Source organism: Acanthaster planci, linkage group LG06 (assembly GCF_054643075.1).
Source record: "Acanthaster planci isolate LZ-2023a linkage group LG06, COTS_SCS, whole genome shotgun sequence".
NCBI classification, from domain to species: Eukaryota; Metazoa; Echinodermata; class Asteroidea; order Valvatida; family Acanthasteridae; genus Acanthaster; species Acanthaster planci.
The window spans coordinates 1292175-1311063 of NC_141782.1; the positions used below are offsets into that span (position 1 = coordinate 1292175).

The 18889-nt window shown below is 41.8% G+C and overlaps 1 protein-coding gene across 1 annotated transcript; it reads right to left on the reverse strand.

Moving 5' to 3' along the window:
* Positions 1-11903: 11903 nt before the first annotated feature.
* LOC110974861 (uncharacterized) lies at positions 11904-16530 on the reverse strand. Its single transcript, XM_087137592.1, has one exon. It carries the CDS (start codon positions 16326-16328, stop codon positions 15993-15995), a length of 336 nt encoding a protein of 111 aa, XP_086993718.1. The 5' UTR covers positions 16329-16530; the 3' UTR covers positions 11904-15992.
* Positions 16531-18889: the final 2359 nt, after the last annotated feature.

Below are 18889 nucleotides of genomic sequence, written 5' to 3' on the forward strand. Positions count from 1 at the left end.
CCCTCTCGGCCCTATTGCATTCTTGACGAAACAGTGAATGTGTCGTCAGGGTACTTGACGAACCTCCCAACTTTGCTATAGAGGGCGCTATTTCAAATTGTTGGGTTCAAATACTATTACATGTAATACACGATAAATCTTTTTATATATACATGTACATGTACATGTAGATATACTATAGTGCTCTTAATTGTAAAAACTTAACCGTTAATATGTAGACATCTTTTCCAATCTACCTCTCTCAGTTAAAGAGTAAAATAATTGACAGTTACTTTAGAATGCGAGGAAAATGAGGATAGCGTTGGGATCAAGGTCAAAGATGTTATACATTTATTATGAGGAGAAAGAAAGGGGTAATTCCTTTGCTGACACTGTTGTGTTATTAGCTTTTTTGTACTCAGCAAACGAAGCGGAAAGTCAATTGGTGATGCAGAAGAGGAGTGGGTCTAAAATGACTGTGAAAGATATTAATTGAGAGGGACGTGTCGTTACATCACCTTGTGCTGCTTAGCACTTGGCTATTAAATGGCCATCTATCAATTAATTGGTTTGCAGTAATAGCCTATTTTTCAGATGATCAAAGCTATCTTTCTTGGCTTTCAAATTACTGCTTGCTGCTTCCCGCTCTATCGTTTATTTCTTTGCCAAGCAGAGCTTTTACGTTTTAGACATGCGTCATAAAATTTAATGGGTTAAAAGATCAGATGGGAATGCATGGTAGTTTTTCCCCTGTGGCAACATCACCCACTCTCTGTATCTTTTTTTTTAACACAACGCGGAAACTCGACTTGAATAAAGGCTATAATTGTAGCTCACACGGAAATAAAGTCCAACATGTCAACAGGGAAGGCTTCCGAACGACATGCAGACTACTCTCCTCTCAAGACTGGCAATAAAATTAATTTTCCCATAGCAAAGTATGTGGGCCCAGACAGTTGTGAATGGGAAAACTCTTTCCAAAGCCGGGGCACTCATCAGCAGGAAGCTGACAAAACATCTACGGTAAAAAGGGGTCAATTCCTAGCACATTATTTGGAGGTGAATTCCGTTTTCTCCCGTCCCCTTTAAAGATAGTTATGTTCCTTTTTTTCTGAGGGGACTGAGACACCCCCCCTCCGATGCTATGCTGTCGATGGCTCTTGCTGAATCAGCCTCTCACAACTTGCCACACATCAACTTCCGTCAGTCTACAGACAGGTTCTTTAGCTGATGAAAAAAAAAGGAGAAAATGCAAGTTGCAAGAATAAAAAATTCTCCGCAGTTATTGTTTTTGTCAGGGTCATTTGTACAGCGTGGCGGCAGTTTTACTTGCGACAAGTGTCTAGACTAAAGTTTTCTTGTCTTGCATGAGGAATATGCATTCCATTCTTGGTTGATTTCACTCAGGGGCGTAAATCTGCGTTGCAAATGGGGGGGGGGAGTGTGGGGATGGGGAAAGGTGGGGGATGACTTGCCAGCTACGGAAATTTGAAGGGGGGGGGCGACACCATGTACACTCTATGGGGGCGATGTTCATGATAAAGATGTACGTCTGTAATGTGTATCAAATGCATGCAGAATCGTACATCAGAATGGTATATGGCTTTCTAAAATCGCTTTCCCTTTTAAATAATATTGCAAGCATTTTAGTTGTTAGTGGAAATCCTGAAAATTCTTTGCAATCGGCAGATTTTTAAAATTAATTTATTAATTAAGTAATTAATTTTTTTGCTCATCACAAAAAAGTGTAGGGAGGGGATACATACCCCCATTCCCAGGGATTTACGCCCATGATTTTCCCGCTCTAAGTCAGAAGGACCCACAATTTTGAGGGTCAAACAGTAAAATCGTTTGATTTTGAGAACCTTTCTGAGGGCGTCATGTACATGTATTTTGTTTTCTTAAACGATGAGCTAACATCGCATTTGAAATTGTTGGTATCTATCGGATCTTTCAAAGTTGAGGGCCTCTCTCAAAATGGAATATTGTAATTATGATTTCAATTCTCAATGATCCCCAGCTAACAACAAACGATACAGACATTCATGAAAATGACATGTAGGTTCAGATTTTCAGTTGTCCTTTCGGGTGCTACAAACACATAGAGGTTACTGTGGAAAACCTCAGTGTGATGGATGGTTGCAAGTTGACAGTAAAATCAGCAATTATTGCACATTTTCGACGATGTGAGCTCAAATTTCTTTGCAGGCATCTAATATTCACCAGAATGCATGCGTCTTTTTGAAACCATTTAGCTGTAGGAAGTGGTATAATGAAAATCCTACACTCCACTGCGCATTGGACTCGGAAGCTGTATCAGAATACAATGGTGAGGAACTACAGGCTTGATTCCAGGCTCCAATTTCCTGATGCCAAGCGTCCACTTCATAAAAGCAGCCATTTACGTCGTGATTTTAAAAATGCCCATTTCGGGGCTTGGATGTGGTGGAGGGAGGCATGTTTAAGGCAAGGGGCTAGCCGTTTAGAATCATTCTCATAAGTTAAGAATTAATTTGCCAGGTGCATTATCCAATCATCGACACATAGCCAAATCTATGCCGTTGATTCATGATACTCAGAAATTATGATTCATGAACTTAATAGGATAGCTGACGTGTGCTTTGAATGAACGTTGGCAGCGAAGGTCGACATCAAACAAAATTTAACACGTCACGGTGACTTGACATAGACATGGTACCAAGTCGGTAGACCGGAGAATGTGTCTACGTAGCTTGTAAAAAATCGTCCAATAACATAATTAACAAAAGGACGCGGGACGCACAAACCCAGAGACAAAATTTAATAAATAAACGATCAAATTCCTGGAGGGTTGTGTTTTAATATGGGACGTGGCCAACTCGCAATGGTGACAGCCAATTTTTGCAGATAATCGACCATTAAAAAACAAAATTCGAGCTCGGCCGGTTATGTTACTGACACTTTAGCTGTACTTGTGGTTGTGAATTTCGAATGAAGTTCAAGGACAAAACACAGCTATCTAGCGACTTGTCACTAAGTCTATGACGAACGTGGGCCTACAGCGGTTGTGCTAACGACACGGTTTCTATGTGTACATTAATTTTATGCCTCTGTTGATATCGCTGCTTCGTGACATTGTCATGTAGAGCAATTTTCTCAACATTATTGCTGCCTTGGTGGTCCAGGCTGAATAGAAATTGGGATTCATGGTTCAGTAGTTTTTAATGCAGCCCCCCCCCGGACGTTCGATTTGATTTCATAATCGGTTGATACTCTTCAGTCTGCTATTGATCAAAATCATTTCTTATAGCTTAATAAAACTTGACGATTAAAGTCGTGGAGGTAACGGCAGAAGGAAGGGCGCTTTTCCCGGAAAAAATGGCCAAAAATGTATTAGAAAAAGATCAAAGGGGATCAAAATCACTAATTTGCTTGGTAAACTTTTGAAATTGTCCATTTTCACTATTCATATGAGTGTCTTTCCGCCACAGTCAAGCAGGCGACTGTGGGTTCGATTTTCACTCGAACACTGATCGAATCAAGACTGGCAAAAAAGCATATTCACTTGTCCCAATCAGCGTACACTTGCATTGCGCAAGCGTAAGTTTCAACCCATGGCATTTTTCAAGCAAACTCTGTGCAATGAGTGCTCGACAAAAATTACGTCGTGTATTTGCCCTAGTCCAGGCAAGCACGGGGGGGAGCGCACCAAGCAGGAAGACCAACGTCCAAATTTTATAAAAAACGCCCTCTGTTGGTGGGTCCAGGCTCTGTGGTTGGTCCAGCCATCGTGGCAACTCTGTCTTAGCCTCATGTGCTCTTCCCAAATTATCCACAGCTTTCATTGTTTTATCCTTTGTTCTTTCCTTTTACAGCGTTTTATAACTGTTAAAAGAGCTTTATGAATGCTATGCTTTTTATTCATTTATTTTTGGCAACAACCTTTTATCCCGTACCGGCAACTTTCGAGGCATTGCGCAACAATGATGGCTTTTTTTTGCAGTCGGATGCGTGCATTTTGCATGACATCAAAAAACCTTTCACTTTGTTGTACACTCGGCTCTCTCCGAACGCGAATAATCTGATGTTAAGGTGCCGATGAGCCTGAGTGGGTCACTGAAAAAGCAAAGGTCGTGCAATGTGATTTTCTCATTTAATGCACGAGTGAAGATAATTACAACATTGACCAATAAACCTGAAAGGCAGTTGGATCGGCTGGAAAACACTGACTGTCTTCCGGTTTACAGAAAATCGACCGCCATTTTTTTTTCCTCTGAAATTTGGTTTTGGAACTTGGCGGTCAGTCATAACGCTTTTCGAATGATACAGCCCCAACATGACCCTAAAACATACACATTGACGGTGGGCGGTCGGTGTTAATTTTCATTGCTGGATTTGTTTTCTTGTTCAAATGATATCTGCAACTTTAGAAGTCAAAACATAGCATAGCCTAGATATTGACGGGAACATGACACGTCGGTCAAGTTGAGTGGTGTATATAGGATTGCTTGACGGTTCGGCTTTAGCGAGAAATTACTGGCCAGGTGCCAAACGACATACTGTGACGTCACAGTATGGCTGCTGTAATTCTTACAATCATAATATTTGGGGGTTATAGGACAAATATCTGAAGTATATTTGGCAGGGACTGACTCCACGGCCAGCTATGTGAGCAGGCTGATCGGATCGGCTTGATGGGTTTAATGCCATTGAGCAAGGATATACACACTTGTAAGGTGCATAGTACACGCAGCTTCAAGTTGCGTATAATTAAAGTGTCGATTAACCAATTGACATCAGTCTTTGTAACATAAACCAGGGAAGAAAAGGAGCACGTGCGTGAACTGCACCATGTCACCCAACCCGGATTTACTGTTTCCTTGTGGGTTGTGGGTTTTTACGTGGCTTACGTGTGTGATGGCTGACACGAACAGTGCAGGACACAACACGCAGGTATTTCCAGCAATAAAGTAGTTAGCAGCTACATGAATGTGACAATAAAAAGCGACGTTGAGTTTTGACAAGCAATAAATAAAGGCAAAGCCGATTATCAAAAATGTTTCGATATAGTGAAATAGTTTAAGCTGTAGTGCAGACCAAAGAACAATCTCCCAATGTTGATTGATTGTCCTTCTGTTTCTTCACCTGTTTGTGGTTTTTTAAAGCCATATTCTGACTTTTTGATCTAGTGTTCTCATAATGCCCCATTCTGTGGGCGTACCCTAGTCGGCGCATTGAATCCAAGTTGGGTTGGCGTTTATAACTGTCAACTATCGAGAGTCACCAACTTGAGTAAACACTTCAAGCTAGTGTGGTGTGCGTGTACTTGCACGAGTTACAAGCCACTGCTATACGCGTGCTATCGATATGAAGCAGAACGCATTCTTATCAAGATACTCGAACAAATTTAGTATTTGATTGAGGGTCAATGGATCTGCGTGTTGACTGTCAACGACCAGACGGCTGATAAGATTATTGGTTTAGAGATAACCACTTGAATTTTTTTGCGTCAACAGCCTATGTTTTTGTTGGTTATGCTTTTATACAAGGGCCTTTTTGGTGAAAAAAAAATTGGGTCCACAGGGTTATTATAACACTTGACGTGTGACAGAAACTCCACACCTTAAACATTGGGACAGCGTGGTGTCTCGTCAGCGTGGATAAACCATCTTCAAAGGTCAAACAGCAACACTGTCATAAAGAAAATCACCATCTATTACTGTATAAATGACGCGTGGAGTTCGATCAATTATTTGAAATTCTACAAATTTACTTCATTTTACCCGGTTCTCTAATTACTGGCCCAGTGATGTGTGTCCGCCTCTTTTAGATCAGTAGGCCTACAATCATAAGGGTGATTATGCGACCAGCCAAATGAGGCGTCTAGGGCACAGCCTTCTGCATATTAATTAGGTGAAATGCATGCGGCCGACGCTGCATGGTCAGAGTGACCGCGCCCGTGACTCGATAATGTTTTATCAACGGGAGGTCGGAACCTGTCTTGTACACGGACCATGAATAATGCACGTTCCATGCCGCATCTCGTGTATGACACATGCGTGTAGCCAATGTCAGCACATGCAACCCATTGGTGACCTACATGTACATGTACAATCATCCCCTGTTGATAGAGTGAGCAAGAATATTTAAACGATGACATCACTTTCTCCAAACTTTTTCTTTGTACGATTTGGAGAGGACACTATATTTGGACCATTACTTTTATTTCAAGTCCAAAAGCCTGCCAAAATTCCCCACGTTTAGCTCAGCCCCTCAGAACGGCCAGTGAGGCTTAAAGCCTCCCCCCATAAGAAAATCTCCCCTCGGACGATCTGAATCATTCTTCCAGATCATATCCGAGCTTACTGCAGAAGCCTGAACGGCATGAACGGTCTGCTGAAGAAGATGCCCATGGGAAATGGAAAACGAAATACAATGAAATCAAAACAATTCCCACCGCCGCGATATAAAACAACCATCCCTCACAATCGTGCCGGGGCCGGGAATGCAAAAGCCAGCATACTTCCTGTCCTTCAAGACTCAAGGTCTGATCAAGCTGCAAAGCTTTTACGGCTGCAAACCACGCAGTTCCTGCTCTTGAACTTCGTTTCATTGCTAAAGCTGAACCAACCTCTGACATCATAAAAACCGACCTCAAAAATCATAAAGTAACCCCACTGGCAATTGAACGGTAAAGGGGGACCACTCAGGTGTGTGCAAAGAAAATTCCCTGCTGATACGGAAGACCTAACTATGGTGTTCCATATGTGCCATGACGCCCGGTGAAAAATGCGACGCACGTTGAAAAATGCGACGCCCGTCGAAAAATGCGACTGGCTCACATGGAACACCATACCTAACTGCACGTCCCATTTTTCACAACCATGCGCTGTCTCACGCCCTTGATACAGTTCCAACACTGCTGTAGCGTAGCCTAAGGAACCAGCTTTGTCCGCAAGGATGGATGCCAGTTGTATAGTTAACCGCGCTGGATGCCCTATCGACATGATATCCATTGTCAGAACAGTGTTTGATTCCAGGTGCCCTCGGGAAGTGGGCAAGCTGACGTTAGGGGTGCAGACCTCTCATTCAAGTGAGAATTTCTGGCCAGCTCATTAGCATTAAAAGTGCCCCCGCAGTATCTTTGAAAAAAACATACTACATGTACTATACACTAGGCTTCATCTGTTAACTTGTGTTCTAACTTCAGTGCTGCGCTAAGGGTACAGTCCACTAATTCAAGCCCCATTGAAAACAGTGTAAAATCAGCACTGTTCAGGGCCCAATAACATGCACGCCAACATCCCCGAGATTTCTGAAACACACATAAAATTTCTGTCTGGTCACTTATCTTTCAATTTCTTTTCAATTTTTGTGGGTTAATCAATTACATTTTTAATTATTCCCAATAAGTGATTTTTCCGAAGTCTGATTGCAGCCATTTTTCGAGTGGCAACTCTCAACTTTCTCGGGCACTTAGGACCATTTTTCAACCGTAGTTTTTAGCCATTCTGCTCTCATATGAAAGCTCAAAGACCCAGGGAGTTGATCCCGGCAACAATTTACACAATCTCACCATTTTGGGGGCCAAACAATCTCCTTTTTCAAAGATACTGCGGGGGCACTTTTAATGCTAATGAGCTGGCCAGAATTCTCACTTGAATTAGTGGTCTACACCCCTAACGTCAGCTTGCCCACTTCCCGAGGGCACCTGGAATCAAACACTGTTCTGACAATGGATATCATGTCGATAGGGCATCCAGTGCGGTTAACTATACAACTGGCATCCAATTCAGTTTTCGTGACCCAAGATCATAACGCCAGAAAGACACTCTGCTCCAAGATAAATTTGTAAAAACACTGTCCTATTTGGTTTTCTCTTTTCAATTTTTCGTCCCTGTTTTTCAGTGCATGCAGTGTGCAAATGTTGACTAATTCTTTGAGTGGCGTAGCGGAACTGACCTCCCACCCAAAACCCATAACGCATTCTATTTTCCAGATGTGAAGCTGAAAACGGAATTCTGCGTGGATCACCTTCGGAGGTTAGTTATGTTACACCATTCGGAGCATGCTCGAAGCAGTCAGTACTCGAAGCAATCCCACACATTCTGCTTGATTTAAGTGATGATTAATTGGATTTAAGTGCATGTATATTTGAAGGCATGTATATTTGAAAACGCGATTTGCTGAATATTAACAAGCACTCTTCGAAACCACCCCTCCTCGAAAATGTTTGAACACAGCTTTGTGGCGCTAGCGCTTCAGTGCAGTATGCATTCGCAAGCAACACCAGTAGCTCGTACGTTGGTTGCTACGGAAGAAGTGACTGTTGTTCAGTTTATAATGATGCTGTTTGCTGTGAGAATCAAGATCGCAAAAACAGCGATTGTGATGTGATTAGCTCCGGGCCATATAGAGTCTTGGGGGCGTTATAATGTCAGTCACGCCAGAAAGTTTCTGCAAATTGTAAACACTTCAACAGAGAAAAAATGTCATAAAGAACATTTGGTTGCTATACCCCATCGCATTTTATGCTCCTGAATGAAAGAGTCAATATCACCGTGGCAACGCAACTCACAAACAGTTCATCAGGCAACCGGACCGCTGCAGTGGCCTCGACTCGTGCGGCCCTGTGTCTACGACAAAACTCACCCCACGCTTTATACCCAAGTCTGCTGGTACTTGACAGGCAGCCTATCTATTTATTCCTCCATGTTGGTGTATCAACATTCTTCACTCCGTGTATATATAATGATCTACTGGATTTTTGTCTTCCCAGCGTATCGCATGCAAAGGTCATTCGTGTTTGACCCTCTACCACTTTAGAACGCCCATAAGGCAGGTAAATTCCTGAGTGTCACAGTGGTCGTGCAGATTTGGCGGGAAATCGGTAGTACATCTACTTTTCGTGTATGTGATATGCCGTACTGTAGGCCCATACGTGTACTGTACAGTACATGTATACATGTACATGTACATTCATGCATTCATGAAAAAAAATAATTGGGGCGAAATGCCCATGTTATCCAAAAGCAAGCCCGGGAATTCACGTTTATCGACATTTATGATGCTAGCACCTTATTTGTATCAGATCATGAACAAGCACATTTTAGCGCCAATTACAGGATGAAGACGATCGACGGTGAAGAAATGCTCAGGTTAAGGGGTGGGACTCAAGTAGGGACTGAAAACCCCGGCAATCCACATGTGGACCAAGATGGATTCGACTCCTGGGCCTCCCAGAGGTGGAAGGCGAGGAAAGAAACTCTTCGCCAACCCGAGGGCCACCCCTACCCGATTTGTTGGAAAGGAGGGCATGAAATCTCCACCCAAAAAAGTATTATACCAGACCAGCAGCACATGTTACGACTTCTGACCCATTAAATACGAGACGCATTCCCTTTCTTGGTAACAGGAAAACGAACTCACGAACTCGCACATGCCCCCGGCATCCCACGTAAACAGTTATCTTATAGACGCTTGCAGTGCTTAAAAAGCGACAGTTTTTTTTAAGTTGGTGCTCGGATCTGTAGACCGTCTGGATTCAAAACTGGGAAAAAACATTTTTTTTTATTTAGTGAAGACTCAGATCCGCCGACCAACAATTTACATATAAGCGCTAGTGTTAAGTTAAGCGATATACCGCTTTTTCTTTCTTTAGAAAACAAACAATTGTATTCTTGCCTTCGACCTGAAGGCCCTCATAAAACGCGAACACTAACTTGTAAGAAAATGCTCGCCTAAACCAGTCATAGCCAGTACAAGAGAAAGTGGACGGAAAATTACAACTTGTCTCCAAACAGTTGCTTTTTACGTAGGCTTTGAGCAATGTGTAGACCTCTATTCACCCGCCTGTCCATGGCTCATGAGATCATGAATAGTTATAAGCTATTATCTCGAAACAGAAATTAAGAACTACTACCTCTTCCATTAGTCAGCATCGGTTCCTTCCGTGTAATCATCTATATGAAAAGGAAAATAAACCTGCCCTATTAAACCACGAATTACCTAGCCTCACCGCTCATTGGACAGTATTTCCGAGGAACCAGTTTCAGTCAGATACCCCAATGTAGTGTACTCATTTGAAAATGTTAATTTCAAAGAACTAGACTCTATTTTACAATTTCATTCCGACCCCCCCCAATCACCTTGTACCTTCCCTTTAGGGTGTCAAATGTATACGTTTCTTATGAAACGAAACTCGGGCTCAACAGTCATGTCCTCAACAATGCTTATTTTTGTTTGCGGTATTGACCCTGGCCTAAGTTACTTCATGTTTGAACTGCGATAAATGATCAAGTCATTTTAACCAATGAAGACGTTTGGATTTTCATTAGTAAAAGTGAGTTGCTAAAATAGTCACTTTTGGTAACAAAAAAAAAAGAAATCGATACAAGTCCTTCTCGGACTACCGTTAGTTTTTAGTTAACATTTTTCAAACACATCAAAATCCTTAAAAACAAGCACCAAGTACAGGCCATGGAATGTTGGGTGAGCTTTTTCCAACAGAAAACATCAGGTAAATCGAAAGTGAAAATGGAAAGCGCGGCAAGTGCACATATTTTTTGTCTCCCACAGGGTTTGTCAGGCACGCTTGACCTCGGCCTATGACTCCGCGCTACAACCAAAGCGGCGCTTGTTATAACGGGTCAAGGTTGACGCACGGAGTGCACGATTCCTTACACACTACTGGGGTAACACTGTATTGTACATGGACATGGACGTGTATGCCGGCTATACACCAGCTCGGCTCTGTGGTTATTAATAATGCAGATGCGGGGGTGCAGTACACGAAGTCAAGTGAACACCCTGGTGACAATTCTGCCAAGCTCATTAGCATGAAAAGTGCCTCATTTTTTTCCTTTTCAAAAGAGAATTGTTGGCCTAAAAAAGTCCTTGGTTTGGGGGGCTTCCACCCGAGGGCAGAGTTGATAAAAACACGGCTGAAAAATCGTCCAGAGTGCCCGAATCTCAGTAGAGAGATGTCATTTGCACCGAAAAGAATAGCGACGAGCAGGCTCTATCACATCACCTAGGGATTTCGTTTTGTGTAAGAAAAATGTAATTAGCTAACCCACCAAACATTGAAAATATTAAGGACAAAAAATAATTTAAATTTTGTTTGACAAACTCTAATAATGTTGGCTTGTATGTTATTGAGCCCTGAACTTTGATTTTACACTGTTTTCGATGGTTGCACCCTAACCGATACCCTAAACCATAGGGCGTGTCATGTATGAACTAGGCAAACGTAGGGTTTACCATGGGTTTCTAGCTGCATGGGTTTACTGTGTGCACCACAGTAATACACACTGTACATGTACATGTGTACATTGGGCGCTGCACTGTTCAGGCGCGACATGCACAATGGAACCAACCCGGTCTAGTATGATATACTCCTTTCATTGTTTGCGCTTGAATGAATGCATTAATGCAAGATCGACATGCCCATTGCCGGCAAACGTCATCATCTATCAGAACAGAGGGTTTATTTGTGCATGCGTTTGGTGTTAATCGACCATGATATATCCAGCAAGAAATGAGACCAAGGGGTACCCCCCTCATATCCAATCGCCACACGCACTCTAGACTGTTGTTATCTAACACACACCCCCCCAGTTGTCTAAAAAGAATTCTTCAGATTCCAGTGAAACAATAACCAACACAAAGCAGGGGGTCTAGCGATCTCCGCCTCATATCTTGCTTCACAATGTACCGCGAACTGAATGAAGGTATGCCCGAATGGCTTTTCGAAACAAAGAACACTATGTGTGAACTAGGCGGGATTTCTCCGTCAAGTCGCATCAGAACTTGTCTCCGTTGCGAAAACGTGCTTAAATTGGTGATGACACGACACGTATTTGCAGCTGCTGGCAAAACACTGGGGAAGTCTTATAACGCAGCGTTACCCCGTTCTTGACAATAAAGCAGGAGAGACGAATGTCTGACATTTTTGAAACTGAAAACCGACAGGGTATTTAATATTTGTTGTTGATTCTAGTTCTACATCACGTGCCACATTAAAAAAAAATCAGCAAATTCTGAAGGTTCTGTATCAACTAATTTCATAAAATGATTACACTACAAGTAAGATGACACACAGTAACGACTACATGGATATCAATATAACTAGCTTTCCCACTCGGGAAGATACATCTTGATACGGTATTTCTCAAGTTATATTTCTGGATCTGGCAAGTTCTAGTAATTATTACTAATTAGAAATCATTAGAAATTATTTTCAGATTGTCTTGCTGACATTTCATAAACCTGCAAAGTGAGCAGTGATGAGAAAAGGTGTTCAGGTGAGGCAATGTCAGACAAAATGCCACCGACCATTTCAGATATACATGTATGCTGCTTTTCTTTGAACTGCAGCAATACTAGGGGGAAAAAAACCGAGAAAATGACATAATTTGTATGACTAAGACAGTGACTCTACTGCATGTAGTTTTGTTTCATTTAAATGGACACTACACTGACTAATGGACACATCTATTAGAAAAGGAAGTGACAAAGTGTCTTCCATACAAAAACCGATCAGCAGTATGTTCAGCCAGTAGGCATGTGGCAAGTATGAACATTGTGACAACACAGTATTTTCTACAAAGCAAGTCATCCGCTAGGTAAATATGATTGTCTTAACACCATTCACACACTGAAAAAAAAGAGTTGAAAAACAAACGGGAAACTGTTGACACGAACCGGCAAATTTAGCCTCTTTTGAAGACTCCCTGTACTATAATATCCAATTTCATGCAAACCAAAAATCAGAAATTTCACGTTAGACACTTTTCAAGAAAGATATTCCACGTGCAGTACTGAAAAGCAATAAAAAAGATAGAGTACAACCCAGAAAATACAGCACTTTCCTTTCGTGCAAAGCAAAGTGTAGAATTTCATGGGCAAATGATCTTGTTCTCTCTGTGTATGTAACCCTTCCATGATTCGTAACTGAGCTATCTCTAACATTCAAAAACGCTTGCAATTAACGCATTACACTGCCAATTCCACTGATTACTAGATGGCAAAACAGTTGAGTACAATCTCACCAATATCACGACAGTTAAGGGCTAATCGTTATATCTTCTTTTTTTTAAATCACGCTACACTTTACTTGGGTAAACACTAGGATTCTAACTGTAAATTTGTAATATTTATCACTCTGGAGGCAAACGCCATGGACTACTGTGCATTCCAGGCAACAGCCAAATGAATTCTAGAGAGTTCTGAACAAAATTAATGGTGCAAGGTTTCCGAGGTCAAAGGTTATGGCCAGGGCGCCATCCATAATATCAATTTCTGCTTCACTGCTGTGAAACATATGGAAAGAGATCTATGGAATCTTTGCCGTATTTTTTTTTAATCAAAACCAGCCTTTTTGATCATGATGTTTGCATGACCACCCCCATGCAGCAGAGTACAGAGACTTGACTGAAGTACATGGAGGTTCCGCTGCAGTACTGGAGACTGCAAAAACCCACCTGGACCTTGGCTATTGTTACAAGTGCCTTTACATATTCCATGCCAGCTTTTGTTCACTACAGGCAGCCAAGCTTGGCATCATATGGGAACCACAGGTCCTTCAGCAGCCGGCTGGCTGAGCTACACATAACACGTGGCGGAACAGTGAACAAACCTGGTCGCTGCCACGCCTAGTCAAATCTCTGTGGGAAACACAAATCGCTGTTCTTTACAGTACTGTTCTATCTGGACAGTATCGTGTAATGAAAAGATAATCTCAGAGACTAAGATGTCCATTTGGATTTTCAATTTGCCCAAACTGAGCTTGAATAACTCGATGTTTATCGAACCGGACTGGATGTTTTTACAACTGCAGAGCAAACAAACTACAACAGACTACACCCCCATTTATCGTTTTATATCCGGTACCCAAACTATGCATGCAGATGTTGATTCTAGGGGCAATGATTTCCGAAGGGATAATTTCACTAAAGGTTTCATTTATAGGACATTTCGAGAAATCAATCAGGAAAATCATGGCAATTTCGACAGCTCTTTTTGTAAATTATAATTCTACACATTCGTTGCCATTAGGTACATATATGCACACTTTGCCCTTGGATAACTACACGTTTTAGCAAAATTGACAACACTTTTCCTGAAATTGTGAACGTACAAGTATTTCAAGTCCATTGAGTTGTTTAGACGAATTTTAAATGTACACACTCAGCCGCAGGTATATATATGCATAAAATTCTACTTGTTCTCTATCTATAAAGCCAATGGTTCTACACATCAGTAGTTACAATTCAGACCACTTTCAGACTTCCCTTTTTTCGTTTGATGTGTGCCACATTTCGCCACACATTTCACTTAAAATTTCAAGTCATGCAAGTTACAGTTCCAGAAAGAAGTTTGAAGTCCGTTTGTTGAGACTGTGAACAATTTGCACAGAAACCATTGGCTTTGCTACGCAAATATTTCTATTTTGGATACATAAGCACTACAGCGATGTAAACGGATACCTCTGACTTCTACTGACAGAATGCATTTCTGTTGTTCCTTCTCATCCCACACATAAAAAAGAAAACAAACAAAAAACAATAAAATGGAACTTTCCAGCTTTGGGCAAAAACATGACAGAAAATTGACAAATCTGACAGCATTACCAGAACAATCCTTTCTGTACCTTTCAACAAACAAAAAACCTTATTTGACAAGGACTTCACCCTTATGGACATGAGCTAGCCAACTGCGTATTATTCGCAATGAACCTGGGTTATAAGTTCCAGTTTATCAACTCAAAGAAACACGCAAAAAAAAGGGAAATCATGTAATCTGAGCTGATCCAAATCATTTTGACTCCATTTTCAATAATGAGAAATAAAATTGCCCAAATTCTGTTTGGCGCTACAATCATAATTTTCCCTGTCAATTTTGAACCCCTTCAGTGACCAACCATCAAATGGTACAAACACATCATAATACCTCAGAATTTGGCGTGATCAAATTCAAAACTATTATTTGAGATATGAAAATTTTAATTTCTAGGCCTAATCGTGTGTCATTGAAGGTCCTAACCACCATGCACTATCTTGCATCTGTTAATCTGCAAGTACAAGAAGTAGTCATGTGCTTGCTGTCCATTGATGATCCCTGAATAGCTTTATGATGTTGAGTCTGCAATGAATGAGTCACAGCAAGAATCTCAGTGCTGCTTTCCATGTGCAAGGGCGTGGCACGGCCAGCACCGATCCAACTAGTTGGGACTTGCGCAATATTGTTGTGCTCTGCGCATCAATCCTGCCTGTGTCGGAATGCTGCTCCTGGAAGGAGTGACCAACCTCTGGACAAGGTTCTAGAGTTCCTCGATGAGATCCATTCCGAACATGGAATAGGTGGGGGAGATGGGTGTATCGTTGGGGGTCAAATGTTAAGGTCAGGCAGGTCTGTGTTAATTAATGTGTTGGTGTGGCCTGGGTGAGACGGTCTACTGCATCCCTGTATAGGCCTACATGATAGGCATCAATATCCATACAATCTGGAAGGTTCCAATTCCAATCAGGCCTAAAGCTCGACAAGTGAAACAGCATAGGCCTATGTAGCATGATGTTCATCCAATTTTTGAAACCGAACAGGGCGTTGTCACTGATGCCTGTTTTGCTGTGCCAAAACATTGCAGCCCTAGCAGATGCTGTAGGCCTAGGCCTAGATTAATGTTAAATTCAACGGGGTTTCCTCGAAAGCCACGTTTCAAGTTATTCCGTCGTTCCTTTGGTGGTGAAACCGTAACTGAATGCATGGAGGAACAGGGTCGTTTCGGACCGGCAGGACTTAAGATGTGAACGTGGTTGAGACATCAGCGTAACGGCCTTTGGATTCAGACAGGAAACAAAACTTTGGCCGAGGCCTATTTCAAGTTTAAAAAGGGATGTTCACGCTGCATTTTTAATAGATCGTTAGGGTCACGGAGGTCTATGCTGTGTAGAACTGATTTGTTACATACATTCGTTTGTAAAGGGGTTGGAATTATGAAGAAGGGAACAAACCCTGAGAATGACGTTGTGTATCTACGATCGGGCGATGGACTCGCCAGCTCCCAGCGGGGTTGACACGCTCATTTCTTGGGCCTCCTGAACCAACGAACAGATTCCACAGCAGCAGATCATCAGCAGGTCTCCAATAAGGCCGCCTTCTATGCCTTTGTTTTCTCTCACTTTCCCGCGGGTGGTGACCAGGGCATAGATGTTTAGTAGCGGCACGAAGAGCGCCAGGCCGCACAGCAGACAGTCGTCCCCGAGCGCCTCGGCTGTCTTGCCGAAGGTGTAGCATGGCACGATGTACGTGAAGATGCACAGCCCGATGTTGTCGAAACAACCGAAGATACCGTGTTGCCACTCGCCCATTTTCACTTTCTGTCGTCTCTGCTAACTTTCCGACAAGAATTCGATGAAAAAATGTCGAACTTTTAAGACTTGGGTCTTGTGGGCAACCGCTGATCAAGATTCGGAGAGGAGATCGACAATTTTGGGCGTGGATAGTTCCTCGACAACGCGTATTTCGTGCGCACGCACACTCACACGTCTCACATTGGGCCTGTCGAATTTTTTTTTCCACTAGAAAAAAATAGCAGACGACGAAAAAAAAATCCAATTGTTGCGCGCGCCACTGCACTGCGCTGCCCTCGTCGCGTCGCTGACCCATGCTAGTTAATTCAATGCAAGTCTCGCGGTTATGCGCAGGCATCAGCCAATCGTTGCCCGCGTACCTGGACAAATGGCTACATTTAACCAATCAGCACACGTTCTAGATGACGTCGATTGAATAATTATTCCTTATATGGGAATGAATGTCATTCATTCGATCCCAGCCCACCAGCTGGTTTGGGAGCTGAGGTGTGTTTGGAACTTTTCCCCCATATTATTCCCAAACTGACGTGCATCAGCCGGCCGCGAAAAATTACAACACACATTCATGTACATGTACATCTGTACTGTACGTACCTTGCCTCCATGCATTGTGGTATAACAATGCTTGCATGTCCTTGATCTCCGCTCCTGCGGCAGAAAAAACATCTATCATCCAGCTTTTGAAAATCCGCAGCCACTGTGTCGCTGCCAATGGGGTGTGTTAGTCTCGCTGTTCATGTACACGTTTGGGACCCTGTGTTTGCTTCTGTTCTGCTAATGTGCACTTTCCCACAAATGAGTGGATTTTTTTTTCAATCTGAAAAATGTTGAATTTGGTCTTGAAGCAAGTGTAGTACATGCATGTACTGTACATGAAGGCATATTTTGCATTCTAATCTTGCTAACATTCCAGGCTACATGTCCATGTCACCGCACATGTGAACCGGGCAAAAAGTTGGAACTCTAATGTACAATACACAGTAAAATATACAATAAATCATCAAGTGTGCGAAAGCAGTTACAGAGACTATGTTAAAGTGGAATTTATTGAAGTTTCTACCGAGATTTAAAAAACGGCAGAGTTTCATGCCAGCTGTGCTCAACCGCATTACAACGCTTCAAGAGGGCGCTATACAAAACAGCAAACAGTCTCGTTTCGCACAAGGACAGCAATGTATTGCGTGAAATATTCTCCCGCCGTATACTCATGGAGGTGTGTTTTGTTTTCCTCACATCATAATACCAAAACATACCAAAAAATGCAAACGATAACACCGCTATTTGTTCGGTTGCGAAGTTCAGCAAACTGTACACGGGAAAGAACAGAGAAGCAGGTTGCAAGGAAAGAAATGCTTGTCGTATGTATCAGAAAACTCACGAGAAATCCCGATCAATAAGCTTATTATTAGGTACTTTGGTACACATTTTACCATTTTGTTGCCTAGGAAACCTGAGCCAATGAAGGGCATAGATTTCTTCAGCATTCATAGGAGTTTCTCCAGAGAGAGCTTTGTTTATTTTTGATTTTTTAAATTGACCGCACAAATTATTGTCCTGGAATTTCCATCCCTCGTATCATTACTTCACCATAAAGCTTGTAAATGTTCCTCCACTTTCATTACTTTGGGTGATGACGAACCCCTATAAATCGAACTTCCAGTATCATTGAAGCGACCACCGTGAATACCTTTTTGACGCTTTGAACAACTTAACTATATAGACTCTTTTTTAAAAGTAATTTGCTTGCCTCGTTTAGAGGTACCAACTGTTTATACCATTTTTTTGTCCGCTCTTTCCTGTGTTTTTTTTCTTCCTTTCAGGTGCCTTTTTAAATGGCATTTATAGTTGGCTTCTTGTGATTTCAGTGTGTGATTTCTGTCTAATTTTAATAACTTATTTTTTAAAATCTGTCTGTGTAGAACGCAGGTGAACATATTCATTAAATTATGCTCAATACAAATATCAAATAATTATAAAATATTTTATTTAATTACTGTGAGTTGAGAGCAAGCGATTTAGAATAAAGGATGGATTGAGTATGACCCTGAATTTCCATTTTTTTTCATAAAATCGAACATATTGGCGGGTAATTCGTTTTTTTTCAGTGTTGCTTCAGACCTTAACGAGTCCGAGTTGATGTATACATGATGTAGCGCGTGGATTCGTGAGTTACATTACAAAAGACATTGGAAAAGTCACGCTGCACAGAATGTGTGAATACGGTGAAACAAGTGTTAACTTTGCGCAAGAAATCATTTGAAAAAAAGTCACGGCTGGGCACTTGATAAATGAAGAGTCCAATGGGAAAGAGTTTCATACACCACGGAGGTAGGAAACCTCCATACATCATGACAACACTTCATGCGCCAGTGTACAAACCTATAAGTCTTGTCTGAAAAAAAAAAAACGAATGTTTTCAAAGTGCTTCGGAAGTTTCCTAGCTAAAGTTCACTTTTTGGAACATGTTATAACTTTCTGACAGTTGTTATAATAGTATAAGGTAAAATTAGTGTTGAGGCGACGTGGAAATGGGGCGAAAGTGACTCTGAAGCGTTCGT